Source organism: Castanea sativa, chromosome 2 (assembly GCF_040712315.1).
Source record: "Castanea sativa cultivar Marrone di Chiusa Pesio chromosome 2, ASM4071231v1".
Classification (NCBI taxonomy): Eukaryota; Viridiplantae; Streptophyta; class Magnoliopsida; order Fagales; family Fagaceae; genus Castanea; species Castanea sativa.
In genome coordinates this window covers 27,695,677-27,715,314 of record NC_134014.1, presented here as the reverse complement: position 1 = coordinate 27,715,314, position 19,638 = coordinate 27,695,677, and the positions used below count along the sequence as shown (strand labels likewise).

At 37.0% G+C, this 19,638-nt stretch overlaps 1 protein-coding gene across 1 annotated transcript; it reads left to right on the top strand.

The window, feature by feature from the left end:
- The first annotated feature begins 12,934 nt into the window (after positions 1-12,934).
- On the top strand, positions 12,935-14,899 carry LOC142625145 (uncharacterized). The gene is made up of 3 exons (XM_075798844.1): positions 12,935-13,537; positions 13,919-14,300; positions 14,535-14,899. Exons 1-3 carry the CDS (start codon positions 12,935-12,937, stop codon positions 14,897-14,899), a joined length of 1,350 nt encoding a protein of 449 aa, XP_075654959.1.
- Positions 14,900-19,638: the final 4,739 nt, after the last annotated feature.

Here is a 19,638-nt window from a genome sequence, read left to right as displayed (position 1 = left end):
TTGTTGCTTTATGAATTAATTCTTCTTTCACTTACTTTTTAATAATTTTGTGTTCAGGTTAATGTTTCTAATCGGGTTCATCTGTATCAAACATTAAAAAAAAAAACAGTAAAGTTCTGTACTATTTTTTTCATTTCAGACTTGGATGAAGATCATATTAGGTACCCGAGCTTCTTGTTGGTTTTATTTGTTTTTATTTTAGAGATCTCAGTTACTTAAAAGGAAATTGGGACAAAGGTGGTAGAAAGATTTTGTTAGCCTATGATTTGACTAAGGTCCCATTAGATTTTGATAAACTTGAATAAGACATCAAAGTGAAGGACCATTAAATTAGTTTAATGCAGGACAATGCTAGTCATAGTATGTCACTTATTAAATTAAAAAAATGCTAGTTTGTCCCAGACAAATGGATTATATGAACATTTATGTATCAGTTTCTCTCGTGTATGTGAACATGTTTTTGTTGGGTGGTGAGGAAAGTTCTTTTTTGACACTAAACTTCAAGTCTTTTTTGGTTTTTTGCTTGATTTGCAGTCTTCCATCACTCACGATCCTAGGGATCGGGTCTTTTTCCTTGTTCAATTTGTGATGTATTTGACTGTGGGCAGTTAGAGGGGCTGAGCCTCATGAAGTTGGGGAGTTTGAAAATGTGGTTTTTTGCCCCCTCAACATGGAGTGTGTGCTGTCATTTATCATTTATCTTTCTGCCCATGATTTTTCTCCATTTACAACACAATCTGAGAAAGATCTCAAGGTGAATGCTGCAAAGGCATGCAAATTTATCTGTGGATATTTTATCAATCATGCAATTTCAACAGTAATGTAGAACTAGAAAATTGCATTTAAGCTGTAATAATGTTTAAGTTTGTCTTGAATTTGGCAGTGAATGAGTGAGGATGTGAGCATTAACAAGTTCTTTGATGAGGCCATGCTGGTTGAGCTGGCTCAGCAATTAGCTGATCTTCATCATGCAATGATGTGATAAGAGTCAGCTACAGGAGGAGGCAGTTCTAGCATCTTTAATATTGCTATTCTTACAGAGATATTGAGTTACCATTGACGGTTGCATCTATGACTATGATCTAACAATCTTGGTTGCAAACAAGCTGTGTGCTTTTGTGTTGTTGTTTTCTGCTTGATTTTTCTTTTGCTTTTAGCAGAGTGACTGCAATACGCGAGTATCATCTTATCTGAAGGAAGAATTGCTTAGAATATTTACTAACGACAAAAGTTGTAGAGAGCGACTTTGGTTTGGAAAAGTCTTGCTTGTATAATGCCAATTTTATGACAATACAATTGTTGCTTTGATATTAGAGGCCTTGAGCCATATCTTGGTCTCTGTGACCCTTGTAAAAATCCCTTTGTAAAACCAACTTCAAGGCACTACTTGCTGGGTCCTCTCCATCAAGTGAATCTATTCATCCATCCCATTCAAAGCCGGAGGTTGCAAATGCTACAATGCAAACTAAGGAGGCTTTAGACTCTGCATTGCAAACTATTGAAACTCCGGATGTTGCATCATCAACTAATCATCCTGGTAATCAACTTCCAAAAGACATAGCAAGGTTTCTTCTTCGAATGGATGGGCGAAGAAAGCGCAAGACCAGGTGGGATGTTAGGCTTGAAGATATGTAATGTAGCTGCCTCTTTTGTACTCCATCGACTAGGTTTTTGTAGAACCAGAAAACCACTTCTGTGCACTTCCTAATCTTGAATTGTAGTTTATACTAGATAACAATAGAATTCTATTTTACTATATGGCACATTAAGAAATGAGTTTTTTTTTTTTGGTTCACTTTATTTTTGATAGTGTTTTCTTCCCACCAATGCCAAATGAACGAAGTTGTATGACTTTAGTCACATAATCTAAGCAATAAAGGCCCTTCATAAACCACTTGCTCACCTCCCTAAATGAACTGTTGGGAAGATATTCAAACTCAATGTAGCTAGCTACGAAGTCAAAAAAATGAGAAAAAAGCAAAGCAAGCCAAGTACACATTTAATGTGAAGTTTGAAAAAGTTGTAAACAGTTTTAAAAGGGGAAACAGAAATGAAGTTTTAAAACTGATGTTAAACTCATGTACACAAAGCAAACCATGTGAGCAATCTGAATGAGCATGATGGGGGTGTCTTCAGGTAATTTCTCATTGCACACAGTTGCACATGGGCACAAGAGAGCTATTGGAGCTTTGATTTTGACTATTCCCTTCCCAGCGGACGTGGGATTAAACTGTTTGAATTAGATGTGTATATTATGTGATTTAGACCATAATTTTCATTCTATACGAACAAAGAACAGCAAGGAAAAAATGCGCAACTGATTTAATATAAACCTAGCCACAAGTTGTGTGCAATTGTTTAATTGGATTTGCAACAAGTGAATATATGGTGACATGATTTGTCAGACATTAACAACAACATTTAAAAATTGCACACAACGTATAAACTTTAACAACAACGTCGAATGTTCGTAGGTAGAAATTTTTGGAAATCATCATTGCTTGAATTTGAGAAGTCTGAAATATCACTTTCATCATCTAACGCAGTAATTTCATTAATAGACTTCATGGCTCGCTCTTACGCCTTCCCCTTTAGATGCTTCCTAGCTTTTTGGACTGCATGAAAACGGTCTAGCCGCCTTTACATTTGATTGTTCTCTTGTTCAAGATGAGCAAGTATGTTGGCAGGTTCATCTCTAGGTAACTCGGCTGAGCGTGCCTTAGGAACTCGTAACCCGTGCCATTGACAATACACCTCCAACTCACACCTCTTCTCGTATAGGGTTGACCATGGTGGTTTTACTACGGTGAACTCTATTGCGGTGGTATCTGTACTTAGTTTTGTAGGTTTGCCCACCATGATGTGGCCAACGCTTCCAAGACTCTCGTACGTGTATATTGGCATAATAACGAAATCTCTCTTCTTTCCAACCCATTTCCCTCCATAGTGGTCTGTGTATGTTTGTAGTTGTTGATCTGCTGGAACTTGTGATAATTCATTTGTTGAAGTAGATTGGAATTTGTTTCTATGTGTAAGAGATGATGTTGAGGCGTTGCGACTCATAGTTTACTCAACCTACAAAGTTAGTGGTGTAGGAATAAGAAAAGAATTGTGGTGCATTTATAACCTCATTCCACTGTGTATTCAATAATAAAATTTAACATATTCAGGCTTGTCATGTCAATACAGGCTGGAAAACCACGATACGAATTTTTTGTTCAAATGTTCCTAATGTCACAGTGAGATTCTCTTGTTCTGGGCAGTAGTTGCAGTGTACTGCCATGACTATTCAGCTGAACAGTATTCATGTGAAGAGTATTCAGCATTCTTGTGTTTCATTTGACATGAACTTGACAAGACAATACCGAGTTGTGTTAAATGCATCGTAAACTTTTCAGGGGTCTTCTGCATCCTTGAAAACAGTGCATTGCAAAAGGATGCATATCTGTGTACTGACGTGAGTGTGAATGATATGACTGGATATGGTTCAACAGTGCTGAGCTATTAAGCAGCACATGTAGCACTGCGAACATCAGTGTAGCAATGGTGGATAGTTGACCCCCAAACTCGAGAATTTGTTTTAGTAAATTTAGATTTAGAATAAGGGCTCTCAACCTAAACCTGTTGTCTCCAATTATATATGTAAGTGCACAAATATGGATCAAAATTGACCAAAATGGACCAAAGTGGTCTGAATGGACCAAATTAGACCAACTAGAACCGAATGACTGAATAAGACCAAAGTTGACCAAATAGGACCAAAGTAGATTTCAAGGACCGAATTGGGACCAAATTAAACTGAATGGACCAAATGGACCACAGTGGACCGAATTAGACGTATTGGACCAGAGGAAACATGCTGAGTAAAAATCGAGTTTTTGATACTTGAGTTTCACTATCGCGTTTATTTCCCAGTGGAACTCGAGTCTCAAAAACTCAAGTTTACTTGGGAAATTTTTCTTAATCATTGGGAACTCGAGTCTCTAAAATTCGATTTTTACTGGGCAAAATTTTTTTTCCCCACATAAGCATGCTCTGTTTCAGGCAGAGAGGCATGCCCTGTTTCAGTGTTTTTGCCTAGTGGAACTCGAGTCTCTAAAACTCGATTTTCACTGGGCAAAATTTTTTTTCCCACATAAGCATGCTCTGTTTCAGGCAGAGAGGCAAGCCCTGTTTCAGTGTTTTTGCCCAGTGAAAATCGAGTTTCTAAAACTCAATTTTCACTGGGCAAAATTTTTTTTCCACCCAACATAAGCATGCTCTATTTCAGGCAGAGAGGCATGCCCTGTTTCAGTGATTATTGCCCAATGGAACTCGAGTCTCTAAAACTCAAGTTTTATTGGGAATTTTTTCCCCCAACAGAAACATGCTCTGTTTTAGGCAGAGAGCAATGCTCTGTTCCCCCCCCCCCCCCTCAAACATGCAGCAAACCAAAAATTGAAATGTGTGCACACACCTACTAGGAAACATAGATAGAGAAGCTAAGAATGTAATCCACAAATACTCATTGTTAATGTAAATGCACTTAAATTACATCAAAAGGCGTTCTCATTAGGCACCAAACTATAGAAATTGTTACGCTCTTTGCATAACCATAGTTTTACAATGTAAATGCACTCAAATCACAACAAAAGTCATTCTCAATATATCACCATTCTAAACATGTCCAACCATGCTTAATTTGCAGTTCTAACCATACTACTCAAATCACAATCTTCATAGAGGTACATTGGATAAAGAATTACAAGTACATTCAACAAAAATCAAAAAGTTCACATAGAGCCAATACAACGTAGTCACTTTTCCTAAGATCAGCGGTCCGCATGACAAAAACGTCGTCCATGGAAGCATGCCTGAAAAACGTAGAGTATTTACGTTAGGAGATAAGATAGTAAACATTAGGTAAACATCGAATAAACAATAATTATTTAACCGTTGCATAACATTTTGCCATCTACCTACCTAGTGTGGAACATGGCCGCTTGTGGAAGCGCCACGGGACTGCGGACATTTTCTGCGGTTATGCCCGGAATCATGACACAATCCACATGTTTGCTTGGGTTGACTCTCTATCAAATCTGCGTCCTCCCTCCGCCATCTCAGTTCTCGATCCTTATTCCTCACTCTATCCATCTCATTCCTTATTCTTGACTTCACCGGTCGACCTTTGGCCCGTAACAATGCCGGATTGGGCAACCACTTTGGCCCCATGGGATCCCTCCACAATGACTGTGACTTAGGAACCACAAATGCATGCTCATAAGTGTTAAGGGTATGGTTCAAACCATAACATGGGTGAATATACATGGTCGAATCAATATGTAAATAGTCACATACTCTAATTGCATGTGAACACGGGATCCCTATATTTTGCCATTTCCCACAACTGCATGTTTTTTCTGGTAACCGAACTTTGTAACTGTGGTTTCCCCCTCCTGCGCTACACGTGTTGAGTTGGGTAACTACTTGAAATATCAGCTCTTCATTGCTAAATGGCTTGAGATAGTGTTTCTCAGATTTACGCTTATTTCCATCCCACGTGGATAAGGCATATTCACTCCATTTCTTACCCTCTGACAACTCATAATGGTATTCTTTGTGCCGGTCGTGGAAATATTGAACAAGTTTGTTCCAAGTGAACTTAACCAACGCGGCAATAGGAAGGCCCCGTGCACCTTTCAGTACACCATTGAAACACTCTGATATATTGGTTGTCATTGCCCAAAAACGTCTCCCACCATTGTGTGACTGGGTCCACATATCCACAGACTCGCTCATTAGGTATGTGTATGGAAGATAATCTTGATTCTTTTCCTTACCATCCCTCCCCGTCACTTTCTTCTTCTTCCTAATGGCCTTAATTTCCACCTGCTTATTGGACTCCATTATGGTAGCAAATTTAACTACCTGACTAGCATATCCCGCTTTCAACGCCGTTGACTTTAGAGTCGAGTTCTGAAAATGGGTATTGAAGTTGCTAGCAACATGTCAAAGGCAATATCTATGAAATACCCATGTTTTTCCATCATCCCTTCTAGGCCAGTTTGCAATGGCATTTTTGATACCGAGATGTCGGTCAGAAATTATGCAAATTCCTTCGTTAGGTATCAGGTGGCCAATCGTTTCTCTGAGGCATCGTAAAAACCACCTCCAACTTGACCCTGACTCACAATCCACAACAGCAAAGGCGAGAGGGAATACCTTGTTGTTAGCATCGATTGCCATTGCGACCAACAACTTTCCCTGATATTTACCATACAGATGGGTCCCATCAATACTGATAACCAGCTTGCAGTATTTGAATCCTGATATGCATGGACCGAAAGACCAAAACACATAATGCAACAATACGATGTGATCTTCATCGATGGGTGTGACATGATAGCAAAACTGGGTAGTCGGGTCCTGATCAATATATGCCATTAGCAACTTTTGCAGCCTTTGGTAAGATTCTTCCCAATCTCCAAACATAACCGCAATCGCCTTTTGTTTCGCATCCCATACCTTGTAGTAAGAAGGCTTATGGCCATTATATTTCGACTCTATCAGAGATCTAAGATGCTTAATTTGAGTAGTGTGATCCTCACGTAACTTGTTATGGATTTCTGCTGCAATAAAATTACAACTCATCATTCTACCATCATTTCGCACCCCAGTCGGTATACACGTGTGAGGACCCACATACACGGTGACCATCCATAGTCCGTAGAGCTCGGGCTTTATAACTGCGTAGACATACCACTTGCATGACTCATACATGCATTTCACACAAAGATTTTTTGTCGTCGACCTAGTGATCTTAAAATGTTTGTTTTCCTTGAGGGCACAAATTGTTAATACGCGTTTCACCTCCACTTTACTGGCAAAAGTCAACCCTTTGCACAAATTCATCCCCTCTCTCCAAGTAGACACAAATGGCATCTTAATATGCGAAGGATCAACTATATTTTCCCAAGTATTTGCAGAGAATGACAACGCAGGAGGTGCGTAGGCAGGAATTGTGTTCGTAATGTTTTGGATACTAATAACACTGTCTGCATCAGGTTCACTCCCGTCTAATGTCTCATCGTCATCAATGTCCCTATCAAAATCCTCAAAGTCCCGAAAGTCCCTTTTGTCAATCATGTCTTCATACTCATCTTTATCGGCAAAATCTTCACCGTTAATGGCAAGATTCTCATCAACATAGTCGTCATCATCATCGTCATCATCATTGTTAACGGTAGTAGTCTCATCAACATAGTTGTCGTCGTCGTCATCATTATCATCATCATCACCATCGGCATGAACATCATCATCCTCTACATGTGTAGAATACTTATATTGAGCATCCGGAATCGTAACCTGTAAGCTTGTGGTTGTTTGTTGGATATCCTCTTGCCATACTGCACGCGGCTCCAACTGTAGGTACAACTCAATGTTACTTACTTCAGCTATACTCTCCAACTTGTCAAACATGATCTTTACATGTTTGTCTGTTTCTATCACCATATACTTGTAATTAATCCGGTGCTTCAAGATTTCATTTGGCATACGATAAGTAATTTGTATGTTGTGCACATCAGGATTCTCACACAACTCTTCCATGATAAACATCTTCAATTCGTCAAGGCTCTTCAACCTATGATCAATTTGGGTATAATAGGTCTTCATACCCGGCCCCTCAAATAGCAATCCCTTGTTCGCATTGGGATTCTTAAGTGGACCACCATGGTATATGATTATAACAATATCAGACATTGTGAACCTGTTCAAGTCAAGTACTATGTTAGTTAAATCACATAGTCGTAAAGTGGGGGAAAAAAGTAATGCAATCTTAAGGCTGAACATATTCAAGCCAGGTTATAGAGTGCCCCATTGCCCATTAATATCTAAAGGCCAAGACGTAAACCTTCTAATCCTAGTGGATGGAGAGACAGAATTATCTATTACTCCATTGTGTGGCCTAAAAGGGTTCTGAAAGAACTAGGTAGGTAGAGGAGCATGATTACATACCCATTCATTACATTCATTCATTACCCATTTCATACCCAAACCAATGACAAATAAAGTCAAAAAAACTTGTAAGATCATGATAAAAATAAAAGCCTAGAAATGATGAATAAAATTTTGCTAATTACATACCCATTCATTACATTCATTCACTACCTATTTCATACCCAAACCAATGATAAATAAAGTCAAAGAAACTTGTAAGATCATGATAAAAATAAAAACCTAGAAATGATGAATAAAATTTTGATAACAAAAACTATGCAAATAAATACTCAAAAAATTAACACTAACAAAACAAAGTTCTATAATTCACAATATTGATAAATTAACTAAGTTATGTTAACTATCTACAAAATAAATGGTCAAACTCTTTAACCCACACCCATAGACAACATACCCAACTACAATGACAATCAAATTATGCAAACCCTTACCTGAGATATGAATTTGCTGAGAGGGAAGAGCAGTGAGAGTGGACAATGTGGTTTTGTGAGAGGCAATGTGGTGTGAGAGTTATGGGTGAGTGAGAGTTAGGGAGGTTGAGAGGAGGATGCTGTGTTTTTAGGTTTTCTCTATGACAGTAATATGAGTGTGAGAATACAGGCTGAGTGTTGTGTTGTAAATATATTGTCCAGTGAAACTCGAGTCTATAAGACTCGAGTTCTATGAGTTTTTTCCTAGTAGAACTCAAGTCTATAAGACTCGATTTCTATGAGTTTTTATTCCAAGGGAACTCAAGTCTATAAGACTCGAGATCCAGGTGGCATTTTTGTCCACCTAAGCGAGCTCAAAGCAAGCATAAAGCGAGTCTATGAGACTCGAGTTTTAATGTACATCTCGAGTTTCAAAAACTCGAGATGTTAGTTTCCTTTATACTTTCGTACTTTGCCTAACTTACTACATTGATGCCCTCCACACCGTTAATCTGCACATTCCCCCGTTAAAATGGCTAGTATTGGGTTGGCTAAACACCAATAGGCCCAATTAAAAAGCCCAATATGGAATTCAATTGCTCGAGGAAGGAGGGCGGTGATCAGCCGCAATGACAGCACCATGAACCCCCTCAATTCCAATCCCACTCTTGTTGATTAAAATTTTTGACGTACTAGTGTACTACACTACTTTATGACAAATAATTTGTGCAGTGAAAGCCCTTGTTGAAATAGCTGAACAATTAGGAAAGAAAGATTGGAATTTCAATGTGGACCCATGCACTAATAATGACCAAATCTGGATAAGAACACAAGTGAATTCAAGGCCATTCTACAACAACGAAACTCTCATCTGCAATTGCAACTACACTGATGGTGTATGCCACGTTCTTAAAATGTACGTACTAAGCTTATTCTTATTGATTGATTGATTTGTTTAAAATCCATACTAAGGAAATAGTGCATAGTGCATTTACACTCATTACTTTTTTACTAACACGTGTGACCTGACATTAAGAAGAATAAAAAATAACTAAAAAAAAGTTGATTTTTCCCCTATATGGAGTAATCTTCTTTGAAAATCCAATTGTAGTGGTTTTTATGAGTCATATATTGAGTTATTACTTTTCATATTTTTCTCTGCAAATGTTTTGTATTGCAGAAGTTATTTGGAGAATTGTAAGAATTAATTCATGAAATTTGGTTGATAAAATGTCTAAATTTGTGATAATTTGGGAGTTCTAGTTTATAATTGATTATGAGCCAAGTGTCCCTACTAGAACAAAGAAAACGAGAAAATAATTATTTTCTATTTGTTTTTGCTTGTGATTTTTAAATCTGAACTATATTCACAGGGAAAATGCCCCTCAACTTTTCAGGCCAGTTGTTTTATATTGTTAGTTGAAAAGAATTTTCTAAGAAATTAAGTATCTATATTTTTTTTGATGGTGGCAACAGGTTCAACAGTCCAAAATCTAGCGCAAATGCGTCAAGTGTTAGCTTTCCCACTTGGGAATCCGATGAAACTGACCTGTCCAATGAAGATGCAATACCGGTAAAATATTTTCCCAGATTGACGGAGATGATCTCCGATATCTGGTTGGAGATCACACAGATCTTCAATCAGATACAATGGAGATCCTGCAATCTCGGACGTTTCTGCTCTCCATCGCCTTTTTTAGCTGGCTTCAACTGAATTTGACTACCACTCATGGACACCCGCACATTTGAGCTGTTGTTTCTGTCCACTTACTTACTCGACCAGTGGACACCCCTAGATATGAAGACCATTTTGTACCTTTCTAAATTCTAAGTGCAGGACCTTTCATTTGAGTAATATTACTGTCCCTCCAAAAAAAAAAATTTCAACAGCTTTCAGCAGGTGCTTCATATCTTATTAGATTGCTTCAATCAAAAAGATTTTTCTGAAGATTTTTTAATAGGATTTTTCAGTTTCTTCCACTACTATATGGTGCAAAGTCATATTTTCTGATGTTTTGGCAAATTGTTACTTTTTTGGCGTTTTTTCAGAAATAACTAAAAAATCCAAACTATATCATTAGTAAGAAAAGGTTTGAAACAAATTTGGTTTCTAACAAATTGAGTCCATTGGACTCGATTTTGGGCTTATAAATCAAGTACATTGTACTCGATTTCTCCATCGCGGCACGGGCTGAGCTGGACAAGGAGTCCACGTAGGCACAAAATCGAGTTCAACGAACTCGATTTTTGGTCATAAAAATCGAGTTCAATAAACTCGATTTTTGGTAATAAAAATCGAGTCCTTTGTACTCGATTTCCAATTTCCACATCTTACCATGTCAGAGTCACGGGGGCACGTGATCACTTTAAAGTAAATCGAGTCTACTGGACTCGATTTTTGGTCCCCACCGGTTTTCGGGCACATGGATATAAATCGAGTAAAGGAGACTCGATTTACTTGCTTCTAAAAATCGAGTCTATTGAACTCGATTTCTGTGAATGGTCCCCAGCCCATCCACGTGTCATGTGGGTCCTAAATGGGACCTTTTTCCCCCCTTACCCGGCTCACATCTCTTATGCTCTCACATTTTCTCTTCTGCTCTCACAGCAGCATCTCACTCACACAACTTATCATCACTCACACAACTTACCTCATCACACAACTTACTTCAACTTTCATCAACTCTCAGGTAATGTTTTTACAATATTGATAATATTTTTTGTTAGTTAAATATAGTGGTTATTTGCTAGGTTATTTTTTTAAGAAACAATTAGAACATATTAGGAAAATTTTTGTTTTTTCGTTTGTTAGTGTAAATATTGTGATTAATTTATTTGTTAGTATATTGTGGGTAGTTTATTTGTTAGTATATTGTGATTATTTGTTAGTTTTTTTTAATTATTATTATGATTAATTATTGGAAATACTTAGTACTAAATATTGTGATTAAATGTTATTACAACATATTTGGAAATATTGTTTTTTTTTGTTAGTGTAAATAGTGTGATTAAATTATTTGCAAAGTTTTTTTTAGAAAATGAATATTGTGATTAATTATTGGGAATTTTTAGTACCAAATATTGTGATTAATTATGTTATTACAACATATTGGGAATATTTGCTTATTTTTTGTTATTGTAAATATTGTGATTAAATTATTTTCTAGGTTTTTAAAAAAAATTAATGTTGTGATTAATTATTGAGAATATTTAGTATTGGGGAAATATTTAGTACCAAATATTGTGATTAATTATGTTATTACAACATATTGAGAATATTATTTTTTTGTTAGTGTAAATATTGTGATTAATAATATGCTAGGTTTTTTTAAAAAATTAATATTGAGAATATTTAGTACTAAATATTGTGATTAATTGTTAGGAATATTTAGTACTTTTAGGTTTTTGTCATTGGTATGAAATGGATTATGAGTTTGATACCTAAGACACCCATTACAGTCTTTTTAGTATAAATTATTTCAAGATATATTTGTTTAAGATTTGTAACAAAGATTTCAATGGGTAACTAGTTGCTATAATATTTTTGTTCATCATATCTTATTTGAATGGGTTTTGAAAGTCATGCCTCTAGAATGATTTGGATGTGAGTATATGCAAATTTGGTTGAGGTTAGTATTGTTGGCATGTCATACCCAAAGTTTTGTGATTGATGTTGATTGAGAGTTATAAATTTGTCACTAACACAATTGCACTTGATGATCTATAGGTTGATAATGATCTATATAAATATATACTACAGTGGATCCCTTAGCAATGCCAACCCTTATGACGGATTTCCATTTCAAGGTCCGGGTATCCAGTGCTGTTATATGATGATACGCCATAAGTTAAAGACCTTAAGTGATTTGAAGATAAAAATTATGGAAGAGCTGCAACTGAACCCTGCTTTGCATGACATACATATTACTTTCCGTTCTCCACATGAAGTCCTCAATCAATGCATTAATTACAGATGTATGGCGATAACAGAAGACAAACATGTGAAGTTCATGTTTCACAAGATGCGTCAATGGGAACAAGTAGCAAATTTTGAGTTGTACGTCACTTTGGAGCCGCGTGCAGAAGTCGGCATAGAGGATATTGTACAAACAACTACATCTCTACAGTTTGCAGTCCTAGATGATCAATGCACCACGTTGGGAGGCTATACACCCCCTTTTCAAGAGACACCAAGAACAGTTGAGAGCGAACTTGGCAATAGATATGAAGATCAATTTTGTACACATCGAGGTGAATCCTCTACAGTTCCAGTAGTTGAAGATGAAGACGAACACTGTGTTGGGAAAGATCTTGACGATAGAGATGAGTACGAAGAGAGGATTGAGCGAGGTGACTTTGATAGGGGTGTTGATGACCATGAAATTACTCTCAATCCTAATGTTGATGATATGGATGAATGTGATGAAGATGATGCAAACCCTACTGTTAGAGTTCAGCATGTTACAAATGCAACCCCCGTTTATGAACCTCCCGCCTTATCATTTTATGAAAATACTTGGAAAAATATGGTTGATCCTGAAGTTTGTGAGCAAGTATTTGCTTCTTCTTGGAATGCGGACATGAATTTTTGTACGGGGTTGATTTTTGCGAATAAAGAAGCGGTGAAACGTGCATTAACAATTTATGCCGCAAAGCATAACAGAAACTTTCTGACTAGTAGGTCGACCAAAAGTAGACTGTATGTGAAATGCATGAATGGGTCATGCAAGTGGTACGTTGGAGCAGTCATGAAGCCTAAACAGGGAACATGGATGGTCACATCTTATAGGAGTCCTCACAGTTGTATGACCCTTGGCATGGCTCTTGATGGTAGAATGATGGATTGTAATTTTCTTGCAGCAGAATTTGTTCCAATGTTGCGAGAAAATCACACGGCAACAATTCAACACCTTAGAGATTACATCAAAGGGAAGTATTATGAACATAAGCTTTCTTACTATAAGATATGGGATGCGAAACAAATGGCTATTGTAAAGATATTCGGCGATTGGGAAGAGTCTTATGAAAGGCTGAAAAAGTTGTTGTTGGCATACTTGGATCAAGAAGCTGGCACCCGGTACTGGTATCTCACTGAACTGAGGGAGGAAGGTGTTACAATATTGCGATATGTATTTTGGGCTTTCGCTCCTTGCATTGAAGGATTCAGACATTGTAAGCCAGTAATCAGTATTGATGGGACCCATTTGTATGGTAAATATCGAGGGGCGTTGATGATTGCAATGGCCACCGATGCCAACAACAAGGTTTTGCCTCTCGCCTTTGCTGTTGTGGACAAAGAGTCAGGGCCTAGTTGGAAGTGGTTTTTAGATTGCGTTAGGTTTGCACTGGGGGATGTGATAGCAAATAAGGACATATGCATAATTTCTGATCGACATAAGGGTATTCGAAACGCAATTGCAAACTGGCCTAGAGATGATCATGGACGAGTACGAGTATACCACAGATATTGCCTTCGACATGTTGCTAGCAACTTCAACACGCATTTTTAGGACGCCACTTTAAAGTCATTGGCCTTGAAAGCGGGGTATGCTACTCAGGAAGTTAAATTTGAGTTGTACATGCAACCTATCAAGGAAGCCAAGATCGAGGCCCTTGGGAAGAAATCAGCCACTAAACAAGAGGTAAGTGAACCTGACCCATCCATCATGCCATACACATATCTAATGAAAGAGGATATAGAGAAGTGGACCCAGCTACGTGATGGTGGATACCGTTATGGGGCTATGACAACCAATGTCTCGGAGTGCTTCAATGGAGTACTCAAAGGTGCCCGTGGCCTGCCCATTGCTGCACTGGTTGAATTCACTTGGAGCAAACTTGTCGCGTATTTCCATGTTCGACACAAAAAAATTACTCATGATCTCTTGGAAGGCAAGGTGTGGAGTAAATATGCCTTAGAAATCTTTGATGCAAATCTGAAAAAATCTAAAACACACCAAGTAAGGCCGTTTAATAATGTCCATGGTGTATATCAAGTAATGACTGCGTACAACATCCATAGCTCTGGAGGGGGATAACATAGTCATGAAATAAACATATTGGCCAGAACATGTGGTTGTGGAAAGTGGCAAAATCGAAAGATCCCTTGTTCACATGCGATTACAGTTCTTCAGTACTTGGGGAAAGATGCAAGTGCATATATTGACCCATGCTATAGTTTAGAGAACGCCATTCGCACCTACTCACACCAATTTGTGGTGCCAAAGTCAGAGTCATTGTGGAGGGATGTGGAAGGTCCAAAGTGGGTGCCTGACCCAGGCCTATTGCGGGCCAAAGGTCGACTTGTGAAGTCTAGGATACGGAATGAGATGGATGGGGTCCGGCGAAAACCGGGAAGCCGAAGGCCAGATTCTGACTTGAGGGAGATTCAACAAAAGCAGAGCTGTGGACTGTGTCATCAACATGGGCATAACCGTAGAAGATGTCCGCTTTCCCGTGGGGCTTCGACAAGCAATACTGACGCAACCTAGGTAAGTGATGCTTTTATATAAAATTTCATGTGCGTATCAATTATCCAAGTTACGTAGATTACTATCGTTGTTTTGGCTGTTGGTATCTAACAACAATATTTCAATTTTTCTCAGGTATGCAGATACTCGATTTTGGAATGCCATTGTAGATGTAAATTGTGGTTCTCTTTATTGTGTATTTGAACTTACTACTGGGTTGTATCGGTACAATTATTATTTTCTTTTATCACTGAATGCACTTGTAATCGAAGTATTCTGTATCCAATGTACCTGTTTCTATATTGTGATATTATGAATGGTTAATTTTATCTTTCAATTAGTTGTTAATTATTTCTATTAGCTGTTATACTCATCTGTGTTGGTGCTTCTTGTTGAGACTATAAGAAAAAAAAGGAAAAAAAAAAAAAAAAAAAAAACCAAAGCAAAAAAAGGGGAAAAAAAGTAAGAAAAAAAAAAGGTAAGAAAAGATAAGAAGAAAAAAAGGTAAGAAAAAAAATGGGAACAAAAAAGGTAAGAAAAAAAAGTAAGCAAAAGTTACTGGGGAAAAAAAAAATGTGTGACCTCTCTGCTTGGAAACTCGAATTTGGGGAAGTCGAGTACTCACTCAATAACTTGAGTCCATAGCACTCGATTTATAAGTCCACAGAAATCGAGTTCTATGAACTCGATTTGTAGGTTTTTTTTTTTTTGGGTGATTTCCTGTCAGGCCCTAACTGAATCCACGTGTCAACCTCACAAAAAATAATTGCCCCATTCAGTCCTCACTATTACCCTCATGATTTTATTAAAAAATAACTTGTCCAAAAGGCTGTGTTAAAAAGTGAGTTTTTGATGTGCCAAATGCTAACAACTGGTTGCGCTCAATGGTTTGGCAGCACAACAAAAACAATGCACATATATGTCACTTAACAAAAACTTAAGACAAAATCACAGAATTAATTTCTTGGAGTAAATCAAGGGATTGAAAGAATCAATTATGTTGATATGAAATTCAAATTCAAAATACATGTAATAACTTGATAATTGACCTAATTTCAAACTCTATAAATCCCATTATAAGTCTAGGTTCCATTGAAATGTGCTATCAATCAATCAAGCTCTTAGGCGTTTGGTATTGGGGACATAGGTCTTAGTGACTGGTCCACTTTAATATCTTCAATCTTCCATTCTCATCTTCTCTTTATGTTTCATAACATTTCAAAATTTGACAATAAAAATAAGAATGAAGTTGTGAACCCCTTAGGTGAAAATAAATAATATGGAAGATTTACAAAGTGACAGATTACATATCAAAAGCAATCAAATTATATAGCCAAAATGGATAGATGATACACAGCTACACTATTGTGGGGGACCATACCCAGGCATTGTAGGCTGCTCTGGTGGTTGATAGTAAGGTGCTTGTGGCTGAGGTTCTGCTTGCCAGAAACATTGGATCTTTGATTCTGATATCCTACTGAAGGGTGTTGTAAGCACCTGCGTTTTTATTATCATTCAAAGTGAGCCCCGCCATTTGTCTTTGCACATCTTCAGTCATTTCCCGGCACTGGATGTTTCTGGTCATGACAAAATCGCTACATTGCTGCTTTACATTTGTGATTGCATCCTGTTGAAAAACGACAGCTCATTTATCCACTCTTTTTTATGCCAATTCTATTGAAAAAAGAAAATCTTGCAAACACATGATGTATATACAAGTTACAAACATTCCTAAAGAATTAGGAAGAGAGTCCAGGAAGTACATACACATCTCCCCAAAAAAATAAACTAAAAAACTTAAATTTATGGTGCAGACAAAATAACCAATCGCTTCTACCAAAGTTCACAAATTCAATAATGAAAAAATCACATACACATGCTCACAAGGAGAGATCTATGCACATCAATAATATTAAATCTCACCCACAGCTACAAAGAGGAGCAAGCGTATAGTTGAACAATAACTTTATTAAATAAATACTTGCACCACACAGTCTAACCAAAAAATTCTAACCTGTAGAGTAACATAAAATTTCAGTCCCTCATTGATGTTCTCCTTAATCTCTCGGAACTTTGCTATGGCAGCGGGAGGTGCTTGTAACATTTCTCACGATATGCTGGAACAAATAGAAGGGAAAAGATCAACACATAACCTTTTTTTTATATAAATAAAAAAAAAAAACTATTTTTCAGTTGTAAAATGCAGCCTGTAAGCATCGCTGAAATAATATTACCATTTGAAAAAAGCAGGACCATTCGAGGGAATGTATGATAATAGAATCTGATTAAGTGATGTCCTTTGACCAGTAGAATCTGAACTTCAGAGAAACATGAATATGATAGATTATTACATAATGGACAAGCACAAACACAGACCCCCCAAAACAAGAAAGCCCAGGTTTAGGTATATTGATAGACATGGGTACAGAAAGAACAAGGTCAGAATCCTAGTGGCATATTACAAGTTCATCTAAAATAGTTGAGAGATAGGTGGACCTAAACTATTTCATAGAGATGGTACAGGTCACAGTTTTCAGGTGATCTGAACTACTAAGTTATGTTCAAGTCAACTGGGATTCCATGTTCTGATGAGGTTATCACTTTGAATCCAACATCACCGATTAAATTTTCAAAACTCATCTCTCAAATGTAGGCCTCAATATGGCATCTCAGTAAATTTTTCGATAAGTGACATCCTCAGTAAACTGCAGAAGCCAACAAAAGCTGACATGCCAGAGCAACATGGTGTAAATGAAAAACTTTGAGCCATTCATTAGACTCTAAAAAGTACAGCAAGAATGTAGATTTGTTACACATTAATGATACATCAATGCCAGAAAATTGAATGAATGCTTAAAAAATCTATATGACAAACAGATAAAAGAAAAATAAATATTATAATCCAAAAATAGACACAAACTTGATCATTCTCATTCAAAGTTCGGAATTTCTGTAGGACATCCTCAGCAAGAGACCGAGCACGGCAGTATAATGCGTAAGCTTCTGCCCTCTTTCCAGCCAAGCTGTAAGATTTTGCCAAGTAGAAGCACCTGCCAAAATGTTGAGAGGCCTATAAATTAAATTTGAGCAGGGAACAACAAAAACCCATTCTAAAAATCAACAAGAACAAGTGTAATCTCAATTATGTTTTTGGGAACTAGACCAAGAACCTTGTAGCTTAACTAATTGGCACCTCTTGGTATTTCCAATTGAGACATCTAGGATTCAAATCCCCACACCCCAATTATTGAATTATCAAAAATATATTTGTGAACCAGACACAACCTTATCAATTTGAAAAGAAATATTTCCAATGAGCTCTAACTAAAATGACACCGCCTTACCTTGTAAGAGCAAGGTGGAGGATGAGATCATGGGTTTAAGACCCATCAAGTTCATCTGAAACTTACTAATCAAAGAAAATAGAAATGCAAATGAATAATGGTTTTAATATCATATAGAATGCTGAGAGGTTAAGAAACTAGTCCATCAGAGCAGCATAGTTGAAATGGTGATGCTAATGAGGATGAGAAGAAAGAAAAGGTTACGGTAGAACAAGGAACCTGTTAAAGCTAAGATTTCAAACATCCATAAACTATAATTTTCCAAAAGGTACTAAAAATGAAAGACATGTATGTCTTAAGAAAAGAAATGAAGAATTGCGATGCAATTGAAGATCAATTTCAACATTTAAAAAGACATAGGGGTGTAATCTTAAAATACTTGCACGATGTAGCAATAAACTAAATAAAAAGCATTTTCTAAGACCACTAAAATAAAAAAAAAACTCAGAAGCCAAACCTTTTTGCTGTAAAGGACAAACTTTTAAGTGCACACTCTTCAGAAAATGCCAACTGTTCGGGTTTTCTATCTCTTCCAGAACTGACTAAATCTAAAAGATCAGCTGTATTCTGCAAAATATAACATAATCATTCACAAAGTTTTCTAATAAAATTTGATGCTAGCATCTTGCAACTTCAGTTGTACATTTAATGAGAAGAAAGCCAAGTAACAAGCAATTAAATAGAGATAGTTCACCTGTAATAAAAGATCATATAGGCGAAGAAGCTCTTCAGGCTTGGTAACTTTCTCATTTTTGTCATCATGTCGCCTAGTAAGTTTACTCTTTGCAAGGGTAACTAACAACTGGTTGCGCTCAATGGTTCTTTGTCCTAAAACAGCACTAACGGCTTTGTCAAGACCATTTAAGTCATCTTTCACATTTTCAGCATTCCCTGCACTGACCTAGAATATACAGTATATCAGGAAAGCAGTCTAAAAGATACAGAATAGGATTGAACTATGAGAATGATTTCTTACAATTTTTTTTTAAGAGTAATTTTTTTAATGAATCATCTAATGAAGTCCTTTTTTCCTCTCTTTTTGAGAAGTGAATTTTGGCCCCAAGTGAAGGGGCAATGACATATTTAAATGACCAACCTCTGTAACATGAGTCATGGCTCCCAACCATGTTATCTCTAGGGGTTAAATGGACCTCACTTCTAATAGAAATAAAACAATGACATTATGAAGTAACTTTCCATACCAAGTCACTACAAATGCAGCTCCTGGCTTCATGATATGCAGTCAAAATTTTGTCAAAGATGGCCAGTCTTTTCTCTGCTAGCAATGAATCTGCGGCTGGACCATGTAAATCTTTTTCCAATTCTTGAGCTGAACAAATTTTTCACATAAAACAAAACTTGAGACATAAAGCAAAACTTGAGACTTTTTGGACTATAAAAGTAAAGAAGGGGAGA